Genomic DNA, 16760 nt, shown 5'->3' on the forward strand with positions numbered 1-16760 from the left:
AGTAGAAATAGAATGTTTAGAAATATAAACTATAGAGTTGAAACTTTAAAAACATTCCCCACGTTGGAAGGAGAATAGATTTATGGTTATTGAGAGTCTCTCTTTATTCTCTCTCTCTCTCTCTCTCTCTCTCCTCTTCATTCCATCCCAAGCATATACACGTGCATGCACCATTTAACCTAATAGCCACCGTTCTCGTCGTCTCGATCCCTTGGCCTCGTCTCTCCTTAACCTCACATACAAGGACACTAACTTGTGTGTCTATGTGTCTGAGAGAGAGAGAGAGAGAGAGAGAGAGAGAGAGAGAGAGAGAAGGGACCGAGCGAAGGAACACAAGAGGACAATGGCAGTGTATGATTGTAGGGATCCAAAGGTGTAAGTTGGTATGTTCACGTTAGGCAGTGAGACAGGTGTACCAGCGTTGTCTCATGCACAACAGCTTTTAGTTTGAAGGAGAAACGTACTTTTTATTAAGCAGTGACAACACCTCAAGGAAGGAGAAAGGAAGGGAAAAAAGATCAAAGAGAAAGAAAGAAACAAAAGCCTATTTCCAGTTTAAGGACTATATATAACAGAGAACTTTTATCTAAAGGAAGCAGGAGAAATGATGGATAAGACCTGCGAGATAGGAAACATACAGTTACTGGGACCCTACTACAGTAATTAAACAACAACGCTACAGTAACAGAAGCAGCTTTCCTCTAACGGTTGACCAAGTTGAGTCACATTACCTACCGAGTTCTCTTCTTTTTACTTCTTCCCTCTTGGATCTCTTCATTCCTGTCACAGATTCCCTCCACCAAAGGATCGACTCGAGGAACCGGACTTCATTTCTGAATCCAAGGAGCCTATGTCAATACCAAGATGCTGTTCCCTTGGAGAAATCGCTCCACCCATGCTTCTCACCATACTGTTCACCCCAAGAAAGTCTCTGGTTAATCCGTCAGACCCCCCGATGCCTCCAGTTGATGGGTTACGGTGCAACTTGCCATCATCCATGTTACACAAGCCTGGGTTGAAGCCACCAAACCCAGTCTGTTGTTCATGTCCACCACTAAATATTCCAGTGCTCCCATTGGCAAGGGAGTTCATAAGGTCCTGAAAATGGTTCTCATGCTCTACCTGAGACCTTGAGCTCTCTCCATCACCACCACCACTAAATGTAGCCTGGAAACCAGTGGGTTTTGATCCACTAGAAAAAGAGCAGCCGAATCCTCTGAGCAAGAAGTTACCGCTGCCACCACTGGAGGTTGCACCCATTTGGGCAGCCTTCTGAAGTAGTGCAGTTGCTGACATCTGAGGCACTGAAGATTCATTGTAGATAGAGCTGTTATACAGAGAAGAGATGCTCGGGCCCATGTGATCATTCATGAGATTTCCCGAGAAGAGGGCCGTCGGTTCAGTACTTGCATTCCCGTTGTTGAAGTGATCCGGGATCAGCAGATTGGTGCTCTGATTGCCAGTGTTGTTGCTATTGTTCATGTTGCTTGTGCTGCCGCCATTAGAGAAGAAACTAAGATTGAAAATATTGGCAGCGGTGGCTGCTGCCGTGGAGGAAGATGAGGCATTATTGGTGTTGGCTTGGAGATCAGGGAGTTGCATCAAGCCGTGGAAGGGTTTGCCTTGGAGCAAGGGATGATTGCTTTGAGGGTCATCATTGAAGCCTTGGCTTGAGCCACCACCGAGGAAGAAGGGGGAGGAGTGCGGGGGCTGGGGCTGACGGAAGGAGGGATGATTGAGGTGATCAAATTGTGTCCCACCACCACTTCCTCCGAGGCGGAGGAGGTCGGCAGATGGGTGGGTTTGATTCTGCAAGGAAGACAGCTGAGGATTTACTTGGGAGAGGCCCAAACCCATGCTGCTATGCCCATACAAGTGGCTGCCAATGGTGCTAAGGCCGGTTGGAATCCTCGCACTCTCCTGTGCTAATGCATCACAGAAGGCTCTGTGAGTGATGAAACTGTCACGCCTGCATTAGTTAAAATCAGAAGTGAGATTCTAGTCAATCAATTAGAGGATCACACTAGTAGAAGTAAGATTACTTCAAAATCTAGCAAGTGTTGATAAATAAATTTTCAGGCCAAGGCCATGTTAACACTCGTTAAAAGAAAAAGAACGGAAGAAAAAGAGATTTTCTTGGCAAGAAACAATGCAAAACAGTACCTATTTCCATACCCAATCTTTATTTTTTAGTTAAAATCTGGCTAACTATTAGAAAACAACATCAATGAATGCATAAATCCAAAGAAGACCAGTTAGAAAACATGCAGAAGCAAAATTTATGAAAGGCACCAACCAGATCTCCAAGTTCCCGATGATAGGAACTTCAATGGATGGGGAAAGCTGTCACAATTCGCCAAGAAAATTAATATATATAGAAACAAGAGGGTTCAAGTTAGTCCACTTCCATCAAGAGGCATTCGTCGAAAGAAGAACAGAGAGGAAATTCTCCTTGAAGTTGAAAAGAGTCAGTCTCTCTCAAGAGAAACCCAAATGTGGCACTGTTCCTTCAATTAATGCAAAGAGAAACTTTGCAAGAAACATGAAAACTATCCACCATCTACCAGCCCTCATTCCATCATTAAATTCCAAACCCCATGAAATCTTTCATCCATCCCAATGCAAGATTTTAACCAAAACCATGAAAGCCACCAATCAGTAGCCCCAATTTTCAGGACCTCCATCAATGCCCAACGCCCATCAACATCCATGTATGCCAACGCGAGAAGCAAAACTGCAGGCCCTCCGTTTTGACGACTCCTTACATTAATGACATCCCATGAATGTCACACCTTGAGAAAATAATGTGAGTGAGAGAGAGGAACCATCCTTCAGAAACGAAAGTTTTGTTGAAATGGGGGACCTCCAAGGCCCAAGGCCATGCCCGCAAGTAGCCAACCCACAAGAGAACAAGACTGCTAAACCTTTGCCTAGATGTCACCACGTGAATAGGAGAGAGAAAGATAGACACACACACAGAGAGAGAGAGAGAGAGAGAGAGAGAGAGAGAGAGAGAGAGGAAGAGGAGTGCAAAAGGAGGCGTTGGTTTCAAGGGAGAAAGATGAGTGCCTTTTTTTGAAATCTCAATGACCATGGCAGTTCAGTTCCATAGACAACTCACGTGGGAGCAGTGTCTCACTGCACCCAGATCTTTTCTCGCTCCTGTCAATCCAGCCATAACTACCCTAACCCTAACACAAACACAAGAAACCCTAATCACCAAGCCCAAGAGCAAGCGTATCTGTCTGTGTGTGCTTGTGTGTGAGTGAGTGCAGCTCAGTGTGCACCACATCACCATGATGGCATGAATGATGATGATGGTCCAATCATGGATGGATTCGATATATGGTTGTGATGGATGGATGGATGGATGGATGGATGGAATGGTGTTGTACCTGGAGAAGAGGGTGCCGCAATCACAGCGGTACTCTCGGGTGCCGCAGGTCTTGGAGTGGGCCTTCCAGTCCGACTGCACGGCGTAGCGCTTGGAGCACTTGTCACACTTCCACTTCTTCTCACCATGCTTGCGGCAGAAGTGCTTCTTGATGCCGGTGAGGTCGCCGAGGGCGCGCGACGGGTCATGGTGGACGCAGGTTGGCTCCGGGCAGAGGTAGACCCGGCGTCGCTGCTCCTTGGGGTTCTTCTGCCGTAGCTTCCACGGCAGGTTGTGGCCGCGCCGGTGCAGCTGCAGGTTCTGCTCCCTTTGGAACCCTTTGTTGCAAACCTCGCAGATGAACCGATTTGTTGCAAGAAGCGTCTTCGGCGACAGTGCTATCACCTCCGCATCCGGATCTGCAGTCATGATTGAATGGATGGTTTATCTCGTGGATGTACAAAAACTCGATAAAGATGATGAGATGATTGAAGAAAAAAGTTGGCATATCATGCACAAAAAGATATGAATTATTTCATGCCAATTGAGAAGACTGAAGGACTAATAGATTGAAATCTGATGATCCAATCGAGTTTGAAGCTTTTCATGGATCTTTTGATAGAAAGAGGAAAAAGAAAAAATAAGGAAGAAAGGCAATGGAAAATAAACCATTTCATCCATACACTCCCATAGATATCCAGAAAGGCAAGGGAAAAGAAACCATTTCATCTACTCTCACAGATATCCAATCCATTAAACTAATGAATTGGTTCAAGAATCATACAATTAACCAACATAACAGAGAAAAAAAATATGTATCGATTCCCATAATCATGTGTATTATTGAGGTTTTTTAAAGTTCAAATTAAAAAAAAAAGAAAATCAGAGTTAGGGTTTGAGGGACAAAGGAGGAATTAAAAGGGAGGTGGAAGTATGCAAAAGAGCGAGGGTGTGGATACTTGCTTGGATTTCCAGGGAGATTCCGCTTCTTCTTTTGAGGAGCTGGAGGCTGAGAAGCAGCAGGCGCTGAGGAGCCCGGAGTGGAGGAAGATTGCTGCTGCTGAAGATGCTGCTGGTTGTGGTGCTCTTCCTCTCGGATTCCAAAGAAGGGAGCCGACGATGAGGCTGCTGCCATCTCTTAGACCAAAGCAGGAAAACAACACGGCCCTTTTCAAACCTTGATGGTGTTCTTGCTCTTGGTCTCTTCCTCCCTACTTACTGTTGTTTTTTGGTTTCTGGTAAGGATCACTGACTAGTCCAAATCAGAGCCACAAAAAAAAAATCCTCGCTACCCAACATAGAACCATGAGCACCCTTTTGTTCCATCTATTTCTATGTATCTATCTGCCCTCCCTTCTCCCCTCCCTCCTCTAAATCTAGAAGCCAGGAAAAAAACCAAAGAAAGGGCGGAAGAGAGAAATACCCCAAATCTTAGTACATAAGAGTGTGGTCTGTGGATCTGTATACTTAGCAGACAGCCCTAAACAAAAGCCTCCAAACTCTACCTCCTGACTCTTCCTACCTCTACAAAAGAACAAAGAGAGAGTTGCACTCAAAACAAGTAAAGTGTGAGCGAGATAGAACAAAACAAAGTAAGGGAGAGGAAAAAAAATAAATAAAGAAAGAGAATACAAACCAATCCAAAAGACCTCTTGCTTTCTCCTCCTTCTCCTCCTCCTCTTTCCCCTTCCACTCGTCCCTTCTATATGCGTTGTAGAGAGAAAACTAAGACTTTGGTATCTTGATTTCTTTCAGTTGCTTGTCGTACTTTTCCTCCTGCAATTCTTCCCTATGGCTATTCTCTTTTTTCTGTTCCCCTTTTCTCCCCTTTCTTCTTCTCCCTATTCTTCTTCCCTTTGCACCACAAATAAGAATTCCAATAAAACTCTTTATAAATTGAGAGAGAGAGAGAGAGAGAGAGAGAGAGAAGGGGTGGGGTGTTGTGGAGTAAGGGAGGTGCTCTTGATGGAGGTTCACGCAGGCAAGGGTGTCGTTATGTGTTGAGGGAGGGGGGCCCACGGCGCTGTAGCCCTTACCCTCTCCCCACCTCCTTCTCTTGTTCCGTGTCTCCTCTCAGGAAGGTGAGGACAAAAGCCAGCAACCCATCCTCACCCTCTTTTCTCCAGCTGGTAAAAGAGCCACACTCTCCCTGTGCTACTACAAGTGTAATAAGTAACAAAAAGAGATTACCTGAAAATAAAAGGTAACAAAAACGTGTTGTGAATGGGATGGAGATGGGTAGATGGAAGGGGCTTTCTTACCCCTTTCGATGTTTGTGTACTTTTCTCCTTAATTGTTCCTCTTCCCCTCCTGGATATAATGCTCAAAGTCATTAACGTAGATCCTTTTTAGCTCGTTTCAATTTGGAAATAGAATTTAGTTCCTCTGAACCATGTGCTAGTCTAGTTCTATCAAGTTCAATCATCCCTCATCCATGTATAATATCCGATTTACCAAAAAAAAAAAAATCATCCATCATCCATTTAGATGGGTTTACTTATTAATGGTATGTGGTTAGAGATGAAGTGGAGTCCTATTTTATCTATCTATCGATCCATCCATCCATCCATCTATTTATTTATAATAAATAGGAATGGTGCCATCAAAGTTTGAATGCTAGCCAGCTCAGCTAGTCTATTTGATAAACGCTTATTTATTCTTATTTTGCCTGATTTAATTAGTGAGTGTTTATGGGTGGGACCCACTTGAATGCATTTGATGGTTGGTAATGAGTCTAAATGGAACTAGGCACAAACTTGAACCAAAGAGGATCCCAACTCAACATACAAGCTAAGAAGTCCCATGGCATTTATGTCTTACCAATTACAAGATTTCGAAGCCTTTTAGCTTGATGGTATGGATTATGTAGATGCATGAGATCAAAGAATGTGATAAAATCTTAAACATTTTTTTTCTAGAAGAAAATTCTCAGTGTTGTAAAAAATTTATAGAATAACATGTCCAATGGAACTAATACTTGATGAATAACCTATATTATAACTCTTAGTAATGTTGACGGTGCCAACTAATTGGGTCAACAAAGTCATGGACCGTTGAATAGTGATGACCTTAATTGAATCCTACCCTAACCCTAGCTTTCGATCGAGCTTCCTCCCATCTTATTTTTTTCTTGAAAAAAACTCCACTTCTATTAAATCATCAGAAATAAAAAACATTATTATAGTCCACATCTCAAATCACCTAGCTACAAAATTCGATTTGCTAAAAGAAATTACATGCTCTAAAATAGTTTAATTTAGTAAATCAAAATTGGGCATATATCTTACAAAGATATAGCGTTTAAGAAGTTGCAAAACTATGAGCTTCCCCTCTAGTAAATTAGAAAAACCGATTGACAGAATTCATCTTGTCATATTTATGACCAAAATAATCCATGCTTGTTCACTTAATCAAGGAAATTAGCATTCCACTCTCAATAAATGACACAGTTAACAGCAAATTCCAGGAAAAGGAAAGGTTTTTTTTTATATTTTTTCATAAAGTTACTTACAAATGCTATAAAATTTCATATTTTATGAGAAACCTTTACGTTAGAAAAGAGAAGAAACTTGAAATCATGAATCATGACTACTTCTTAGCAGTACAAAGAGTGTCAAACTTCCTTATCTTCCATGCCAATAGTGATCTGGTAATGTCTTCCTATGAGTGCAAGTCCAATTGCCCATGGCTATGCAAAAGGTATTGTTGGCAATGCACACCAGTTAGTGACTGCCAGAAACTTAATCTCAGTATTTAGGACTCAAGAAAGAGCACATGTAGCTAAACATACGAAAACCTTCAGTGTACAACTGAAAGAACCCTCTTAGCGCTTAGAGGCTTGGAATTAATATACCTTAACAGCCAGAGTCTGAATGGTTTTAGCATTATCCATCATGATATTTCTTAATCCAAAGGATTGTTCAAGTGAAAAGGCTTGGAGCTGCTATTTCATATCCATCGTGATGTTGCACTTGCATCAAATTCTTAAACTTATAACTCTCTCTGTCTCTTGATAAACCATAAAAAAACATCATCCTCATACAAGTAATCAGGATCACCAACATGCGGTGATGGTAAAGTTTTCAGAATTGTTTTCGCAATTTTCATCATCATGCATGAAACGAATTAATAAGGGTGCATTTCTATGAGTTTACTTCAAATATTGGTTAGATTACGAACATGATATCCCCTTTTTTTTTAATGAAAGGACAGTGATATTTTTAATTGTATAAGCGAGCATTTCAAAGATGGGAGAAGATGTGATGCACTTGTCTCTAGCCCCAATGTCTAAACTTTGTGTCTGGTCTCAGTGTCTAAACATTCCCTGATAGGAAAAATACCAACCCACATAAAAATATAATGGCAAAGTCGACATTCTCGTAAGCCTCTTCTTCATTGGAACTGGAAACATATAAGATTTCATAAAGGGACCCTCACTGGAAAGAATAATAGTTTTTATTACCGACTTTTGTCCTAATATTCCCAGTTTGGTGGATTTTTATCGTAATGGGTCTTATGCCATGCATGACGTGGCCTGGAGTTCTAAGCTTGGACAACATATACAGCTTAGGTATGAACAGGTCCGTGATCTAACATTTGGACAAGGGTATAATAAAAGTCATGTCAAGAACTTTCTTCCTTACCCATATCTATAGCTACCAAAGTAGAGATGTCAATCAGCTTACACGTACATATCCAGGCTAAGCATAAAGAAAAATGTCAATAGATTTAGATCGGGGACCTAGCTCAGAAATAATTGCACTTAGGCCTTTTTTTAAGCCATTAATATCCCTATTAGCTTAAACCTTGTCACGTCTGCCCTAGTTTAACTGGCAAGGATGTGTAGGTTAATTGGGTTTCCCAAACTAAACTAATTTTCTGATTTTATCATCAGAAATTTGACCTACAGGTTCATATTTTAGACTTAGTTAAGTCCAAGTCAGAGATATATATATATATGCTGTTCCAAATCCACTTTCGAGCACAAAATATTCATTTAAGCTTAACTAAAACTCTCTCGTCTCCCTTAAACTGGTTGTAATTATTGGGTCCTGAGGTCAAGTTCCAAATTTCGGTCCAATAAGCTTCTTTCCATGCATTTCTACTACTACTTGCACCAATGCAACTAAAACTTTGACTCGGTCAACTATGAATGTGACCTTGCTGTAGGTTTCTTAGCCAACTTGTCTGGGTCCTTCATTTTCGAAAATGTCAAGCTCATAGTTTCTATTCATTAGTCATTCTTGGCTAATTGTGGACGGAAGGAACCAAACATCTTAATAAAATACGATAAAATGAGGACTTTCCGGCTCATCCCTTTCAAGCCTCACCATAAATCAGGTGGACATGGACGTCAGGGCATAATCAAAGGAAATCTTTGTGCTCTAAGCATTGAATTCTGATGATCTAACCTGTTTTCTGCCAAGTACCTTGTCAAGGTACTATATAAATTGACCCATGTAAGGTCTACTTTGGCCAAACATCAAGAGCCACCATTTGATTCAATAAGACCTGGATCAAAGCCTAGACCTGTTACTATATCCAAGTATCCTGCATGAAAGGTTTATTAATTTGTAGCGGAAAACCCCCCTATTGCATTTATAATGAAGAACATATGCAAGCATCTCAAGCCATCTCACATTTTAAACCTTTTTTCAAGTTTTACAACATAGTGTTTGCACTTTTTGTTGTTGTTGTTGCTGCTGCTGCTGCTGTTTCATTTGACAATGCCAAAATATCTAATAAGAGGGTTATGTGGGGCACCATACAAATTAAATTCTTGCCTAGTTTCATCCATATAATTATCTAAATAATTAGACTTTGACAATATCATTATTTTCAACAAAAAATAAGCAAACCCCTCAAATGTTAGGCACATTTAACTTCGAAAGGAACCGGAAACACTGCAGAAATCGATAAGCTCTCAAGCACAACATCCTACATCATTTTCACTCCCAAAAAACCGTCAGATCTCCTTCTTGCAGCGAAGAAAAACCGAAAGAAAATGAAAAGAAAACATTTTATCCAGTATTTCTCAACATGTTTGATGCATCAATATTGCTTTAGAGAAAAGAAAGGAGACTTATCCCCACTCTTGTTGCTAATAAGCAAGAGTGGTGGTAACCACTAGGATCAATAGCTAAGCTGAATAACTACATCAGTATCAAAGCCTACAGGAACAAAGTTCTTTTTCTTGTACCTCTCTCTTCATAATAATTAAAATCTCTAAAAAAATAATAAAAAATTCTTACTTCATTAGATTCAAATGTTAAAAGAAAATTAAAAGAATTAATAGAATGAGCAGCAAGGATTTTTAACCCTGTGATAGCCCTTAGATATCCAAGGGACAATGACAGAAGACCTTTCCATGGCTTGCAGGCTCATCTCAAGTATCCGATAAAGTTGCCAGAGGACGGCGATCCAACAACTTTCCCAGTCTTGTATCCTCATCTCAACCAGCGACCTGTACGGTGAAATGATGCCATACACCCAGCTCCCATGTACTCTCAACAGCCGTACATCGAGACTGTCGTAAGTCAATGATAATTATTTGCTTCTCCTACAATGATTCTCCTTTTATTGCTCTCATGTCATTTTCTGTTATGCACGCAGAAAATGCCATTCCGAAGGTAGATGCCTGAGATATTACGTAACGGCCGGGGTAGCGGCTCTAGAGGCCTCTGTTATGTCATAAATATGCATAACGGATAATAGCCGTTATCCAACCATTAATTATTTCATTGTAACACCTAATAAAATCAACAATTTATTATTATTATTATTATTATTTTCATTTCCACTGTTTATCTTGATAAATTGATATATTTTATTGTTAATTTTTCATAAGAAGTTATTCACGATTTGATTTCATTCAACTATCAAAATTATCTATATTCCTCAGCTCAAAATTTTATCCCTAGATAACCCAATCCAACCAAATTGACAATTATTATCAATTATTATGAAAATATTAATGTTATTGACATCTTATCGGAAACTTCGTTTCTAGCTTCTTGCTAGATGCCATGGTTACAATAATAGCATTATAACGACTATCAATCATAGTGGTTTCAAGCATCGTTATTGAGATAAATAATATATGGAGAAATATAATGATAGTTATTTTTTACTTGTACTTTCTTTTCAATAAAATAATATTTATTTTGAATCTTAAATTAGTTCAATTTTTTTTTAAAAAATACCTATTTAGATAAACTATGGTCGTTATACGTTTATAAAAATCATTAAGAGCTTCAGTGGGGGGTTGCTATAACATGATAAGGTGCTATTTCCTTTTTTTTGATGGAAATGATAGAGTGATATTTCCAACTATGTTAAACTAATTCGTGTATTTCAAATATAGATGCATTTCTATAGATAATAGAAACTCACCTGCATATATTGAACATATCAAGGCAAATAGTTTCTCATATGTACGATTCATCGAGTGTTAGGTAGGACTGCAAGACGATAGTACTTGTGTTTTCACACAAGACATTTCAAAAAGACAATAACAATTTGTACATGCATCATCTTTACCAACAGTTTTTTCTATAGGGAAGGACCATTGCACAACCAAATTGTATGCTAATTAAAAGCTACACTGCTTCAACTACTATTGCACTTTTTTGTTAGCACGCTTCGTCACCGGAGATGAAGAGGACATTGTTGTTGTTGAGGTAATTTTCAGGGCATCAAGAGAGAATGTACCCAACAAAAAGTGCACAAATAATTTAGGTGGTACAAAGTGTAATAAGATTTCTTTTTTCCTTTAAAAATAACTTAGTGCTGCAATTTAGAAGTGCTGTAAAAAGAATCAAGTGGTCGTATTTTACCAACAAAACTAAATTATATATAAGGAAAGAGCTTGAATGGTAGGTATATTTTATTTCTTATATAGTAACTTGTTCCATTAGTTATATATGTTCCTTTCTTTTCTTCTATTTTACTGCCTATTTCTATTAGGCTCCAGGAGTATTTGCTCAATTTTGTTGTTCGACCTCATCAGGTAGCATTTAGAATTCTTGACACCAGCTTAGGGATTTAAACCCACAGCCTTCTCTAAAGAGAACTTAATTAGCTTCCCAAATACGTATATACTAGTATGTAACCCATGCAATAATATGTAGGGCTTGGTTTTTTTTCTCCTTTTACAACTGCTCTTGAAATACAATATAACAATATGATAGATTATAATAAAAAAGCTCCAATAACTAAATTTTTGTTACATATTAAGCAATAAATTTTAATAATTAACGAGCATAAAACTCGAGTTATTAATACCGACGTCATGAACATTGATCCGCGATACTTTTTTTATTTTTATAATTATTTTTTAAATGCAATATGACAATGTGATAGGTTATAATAAATAGAAGATTTTAATAGCCATAATTTTGTTATCATTAATATATGTTACATATTAAGCAATGAACTTTCAAAATGGATGTGTATATTAATACTAGCGTTATCAATACCAGTATCCACATGATAAGTGGAGAGCTCTGTACAAGTTGAATTTCCATTTTAGATATATACACGGATATATAATAGATATCAATTTTATTTTAACTTTTTTAAGAGAAGAATTGCAAATACAAATCATGCAATAGTAACTATTTGTTTATCTACATTTTTCTAAAAGTAAACTACATAAATAACTGTGGGCTATGAGCAAATACACACAAAAATTCGAACAGAAAAAACAAGAAGTGCTCACACTCCAAGCTAAATGGAATATTACCATATTATTTATCCTTTATCCCCTTCATAAATTTTTGCATATATACTCTTCATAAGGTACTTAATTTCTTACTATTCATCAAGGAAAAAAAGCAGAATTACATATATAACGTTAGCACAGAAATTCAAGTGTATCCTTCAATATTCTTAAAAATTATGTAGAATAAAAGGCAAATTAGGAAAAGTTGCATTACATTTAACCTAACCTAATTAATATCAAATGGCCAAAGTTATTAACGCAAAAAAAATAGAAGGGTTAAATGTAAATTTTGGACATCTAAAAGAACATATATGTACTTTTAAAGGGTAAATATGTAAAAATATGTTTTAAAGGTATATGCACAAAAACTAAAGTTATTGATTTTTGGATGAATGGGCATACATACGCCATACCTTGGAAATTCAGTCTCCCGTCCAAATAGGGACCGGCCAGGGAGTACACCGATAATCAAACTAATTCGTGAGCTTGAGCTGTAATTTGTTCCAGTGACATATCACCGAAATTAAACTTTACGTGCAAGTTACACAATACCTTTGATGACCTAAATTAATAATATAGTGCAAGTGTATGGTTTCAGATTTTTAGTTTCTCTAATTAGTCCAGTCAAGCAAAAAATTATACAGGGGTCCCAATGAGAAAAGTGCTTCGGTTCGCATAACACCTAAACTACTAGATCACAGGAAGAAAAGGCATCTGAATGCACATATAGCTGAAATGACATGGATAAAGACAGAATTTTGGCAAATAATGGATGGAATTATCTCGTTGGCTGTTGCTACCTAGTAAATCGAGCTGTATGGGTGCTAAGATAAACTGCAATTAGTATAGTATGTCGGATCACTGAGTACATCATAAAAAGTCATGAAACCACAAGGCTTAGGAGGAGCTGATAATAGATTGGATGAGAAATGAGGAGGGAGGGTTAAAACTCAAGAAACAAGCTACTCCCATGCGAGGTTAAGACTTAGTTTTAAGGGAACCATGAGTTTTTTGTTTTTATTTTTGGAGAAGCATGAGTAAAATATTGAGGATTGCTTAACATTAAGAAATAAAGTTCACAAGTAAAGGTGGAAATGGATCAGATTGAGCTAAGTTTAGGCTAGGCCATGATAAAAGTAATACTTATCGAGCACATCATGCGTAATAAACTTGAACATTACTTTTTAGAAAAGTAGTAAAATATCTAGAAATTAAATTAATTCGAACCTCCTCTAGAAGACGAGCTTTTAGAGGAGAGGTGCCAAATTAAGCTAATAGCCGTTGGCTAACGACTCGAAGATCAAAAAGACGTTTGCAGTTCTCATTTCAAGATCAAGGAGCGGTGCTATGTCAGACCATCAAAATTTCGTAGAGGGTCAAACCCGACCTCTTCTTCTTGTTTCTTTCAGGTCGGGTATCGAAAAAAGAAAAAAAAAACTAGCAATAATTTGTGACACCAAAGGCACACAAATTTGCACAACAATGGGCGGACAATCTCAAAAGGAAAAAAGAGAGGCATCCCATCATTTCAAATTCGAGCTAAGAACAATGCGGGAAAGCGAATGTGTTAGATTATCTTTCTGATCTGTCACACTGATCATTAGACCCTGGTGATGGAGGGACCTGATCAGTTGCTAGGGCCCACTCTTAAACTGCTTGTCCAACTAGAAGACGTGGACAGCGTTCAGAAAACTACACAACTTTTCACCTAAAGGTAGAGAATGGCCAAAAGGGTAGATGTTCTTATTGTCCTCTTCATAGCTTGGCCCCTCTCGGCCTTGTTCATTCTCTGTTTAGTTTTAACACCAGTTGGTACGTAGGTCCATCCTTGTCCGCAGCTTCTGTCTCCACACCTGAAACAGATTCTCTCCTAATAAACAACTCCTAAATGCTCTCTCTCTCTCTCTCATACATATATATATTTTGCATGCTCATTTCCCACCACAAATATTAAATTAACTATATCATATTATAAATCGAGTCGTGCATAATATTTTGGATTGCTCAAGAGGTTGTTAGGGAGAAACACTTTTATGACATGATTTATAGTACAATCAGCATGATTCTGGAGCGCAATTAGGTAGCTAGAGATATATATATGTATATATAATGTGATCAAGCATAGATTAAATAACATAGCTGGGAATGATTTACGCAATCGAGGCATGATTTAGAACTTGTTAATGTTCAAGGCAGCACTGGCTTGTGCTGTCATTTATAAAATCTCAGGTATAAAATTCGCTTGCATGTGCATAGGCATTGGTTGATTAATTATTATATTGTTGTTTGATTGCTCGCTCTTTTATATTTAATTTTCATACATTTAATATTAATTTTATGTTTACTCGTGCTAAAAATTAGACTAGTATTTTACTCACAATTCTGTATATTCTCACAAACATGTTTATTTTTATACATGGTTGTAGTTGTTTTAAGCATGTATAAGATCAATTATGTGCACAGAAGAAGATAAACATAAAATGGTCATAACATATAGCGGAGGTCAATCCGAGTGTTGACCACAATTTCCCACGTATGGATAGTCATTGGTGTGGAGTGATGAATATTTTGACCGAGGATAAAGATTTGAAATACAGAAATAATATGAACATTTTGGGAGAAAAAAAAGTTTGGAAAGAACTTTAACAATTACTATAGATTCACTTTTTCTCAAAAATTACTAAAACATTTATGTTGATGCATATCATCTATACATATATTTGTGTTTTAATTTACTTGTACAGGAAACAAGTGTGGGAAAGACCAATACCATTAACAATAAACAATTTGCATCATTGACATACCTTTTGGAGAATATTATTTTAATAATACACAAAAGACTTGAGCAAAATATAGAACTTGTGAGTTATTGAATAATTCTTTACGGATTAAAATGCTTAAATAAAACTTGTGATCCAAGCCCAGACTTCAGACTCATAGTAACCAGCCGTAATCCGATCTTCGACACCTCAATTTTAGGAGCAGGACTGAGGGTTGACATCATGTTTGTTGAAAGCAAATTTGCCACGATGATTGATTAGATTCACGGGTGAGCTAGAAAGATGGATACCCACCCTCTGCTTTAGAATACTTGGAGCCAAACAAGAGGGAGCAGTTTTTTTACAGTGAGGCATATTTACGAAGAAGATGCCTTGATTACTTAGGTGGGACGCTCTAAACTAACGTATCAATTGCTTCGAGAGTGCTTGAAAATTTGTTGCTTTTATTTTTATTTTTTGATATATCGACGTTGCAATAGTGTGAAGAGCTCACCTTAATAAAAAAAAAAAAAATATCTGAAAGAATAAATAGATTAATAAACGAAATCAAAGATAATTAGATGGTATTGACATGATGACTCTTGTTGACATTGATTAGATCTTATCCTTGGTGATTGGATGCGGGCACGGACGGTCTTGGTCCCGCCCACTTGACGTACCTCTCGTGTTCCGGTACCTTGCACTGGATTCGAGGATGCAAACTCGTGTGGTCCAAATTTTGCACTGAACTTGAGGGTGAGGAGGAATTGTGTGACCTTTCAAAAGTCATAGCGCCCGCATACTTTTTGATGCAACCGTATATGGAACACGTGATGTAGGCCATACGCCATGATAGAGGGAGAGGGATTCGTCACCATCATAATTTATCGGGTCCACTGTACAAGAATCACATCCAAAATCTTTAATTACCAAACAGTAATATTACCACAGTTTACATTCAAGGGTAATCATTTATTTTTTTACATTAAATTATTTTTTTGATTTTTCGTTTTTTTAAGCATATCCATCTAAAAATTCAAATTTATATATGTACCCTCTTAAAATTTATATTTATTTCTGTATCTTCATAAAATACTGTTTTTGCATAAATATCCTTAATATAATGGTTCTTCTAACATCGCTAATAAAAAAATATATTTGTTTTAATTAAAAATAAAATTTTAAAATTATTTTTTTGTCCTCCATCGCGAATTCGCGATTGCCTTATAAATGTTTCTTTTTGCACATATAGCCATTAAAGATATTTTGGTTATTTTAATTTGAAACCGTCAACTTTTTAACGGTGTTAGATGGCGTGGATACATGTGCAAAAATAAGAATAAAAAAGCGTAGAACAGTAAAACAAATGTTTTACGAAGGCATACATGCAAATATCAATTTTGGAAGGGTATTCATGCAAAATTCGATATTTAGAAGGATATTTATGCAAAAAACATTTTTTTTAAACCCATCTAATATAAATACATTCGTAAAAATCAGATCGGGAGCACGTCACCATCAAAATAAGTAGGGATGAATTTGTAGAACTAGTAAATCAATTTTTTTTCTCGGACTCAAGGGATCCCAGATGTCGGAAAGATCTTGCAGATTTATGAAGGATTTGATCTGTTTTCTAGCTCAAGGAAACTATATACACAGGGGCGGCTCAATGCATTTGGAGGCCTAAGGCGAACTTGCTAAAAAAGGCCTTTTTTTTATTTTTATTTTAAATAATAATAAAAAATTAATAAGTGCAATATATAACCGTCTATTTACCAACCATTTGAAGTTACTAAGAAGGGTAGAAACTTATTTTTCTAATAAAAGCTTATGCTGTCACTAGTGTTGGTGCCATCCTCACTTCACACCTCAACTCCCACATACAAGCACAGAACAAAAAAATAAC

At 37.6% G+C, this 16760-nt stretch overlaps 1 protein-coding gene across 3 annotated transcripts; it reads right to left on the reverse strand.

Annotated features, from left to right (window-relative positions):
• Positions 1–447: 447 nt before the first annotated feature.
• On the reverse strand, positions 448–5320 carry LOC103717632 (protein indeterminate-domain 5, chloroplastic-like). 3 transcript variants are annotated; one of them, XM_008806136.4, is made up of 5 exons: positions 5010–5320; positions 4797–4897; positions 4337–4608; positions 3396–3792; positions 448–1969 (listed from the first exon to the last, which is right to left on the reverse strand). In XM_008806136.4, exons 3-5 carry the CDS (start codon positions 4506–4508, stop codon positions 784–786), a joined length of 1755 nt encoding a protein of 584 aa, XP_008804358.2. In that variant the 5' UTR covers positions 4509–4608; positions 4797–4897; positions 5010–5320; the 3' UTR covers positions 448–783. The 3 variants fall into 3 exon arrangements, with proteins under 3 accessions (XP_008804358.2, XP_008804351.2, XP_026664720.2); XM_008806129.4 differs by having other exon boundaries at positions 4337–4621; XM_026808919.2 differs by having other exon boundaries at positions 4337–4625.
• Between the last annotated feature and the right edge of the window lie 11440 nt (positions 5321–16760).

The sequence above is a fragment of the Phoenix dactylifera genome, chromosome 17 (genome assembly GCF_009389715.1).
Source record: "Phoenix dactylifera cultivar Barhee BC4 chromosome 17, palm_55x_up_171113_PBpolish2nd_filt_p, whole genome shotgun sequence".
NCBI lineage: Eukaryota > Viridiplantae > Streptophyta > Magnoliopsida > Arecales > Arecaceae > Phoenix > Phoenix dactylifera.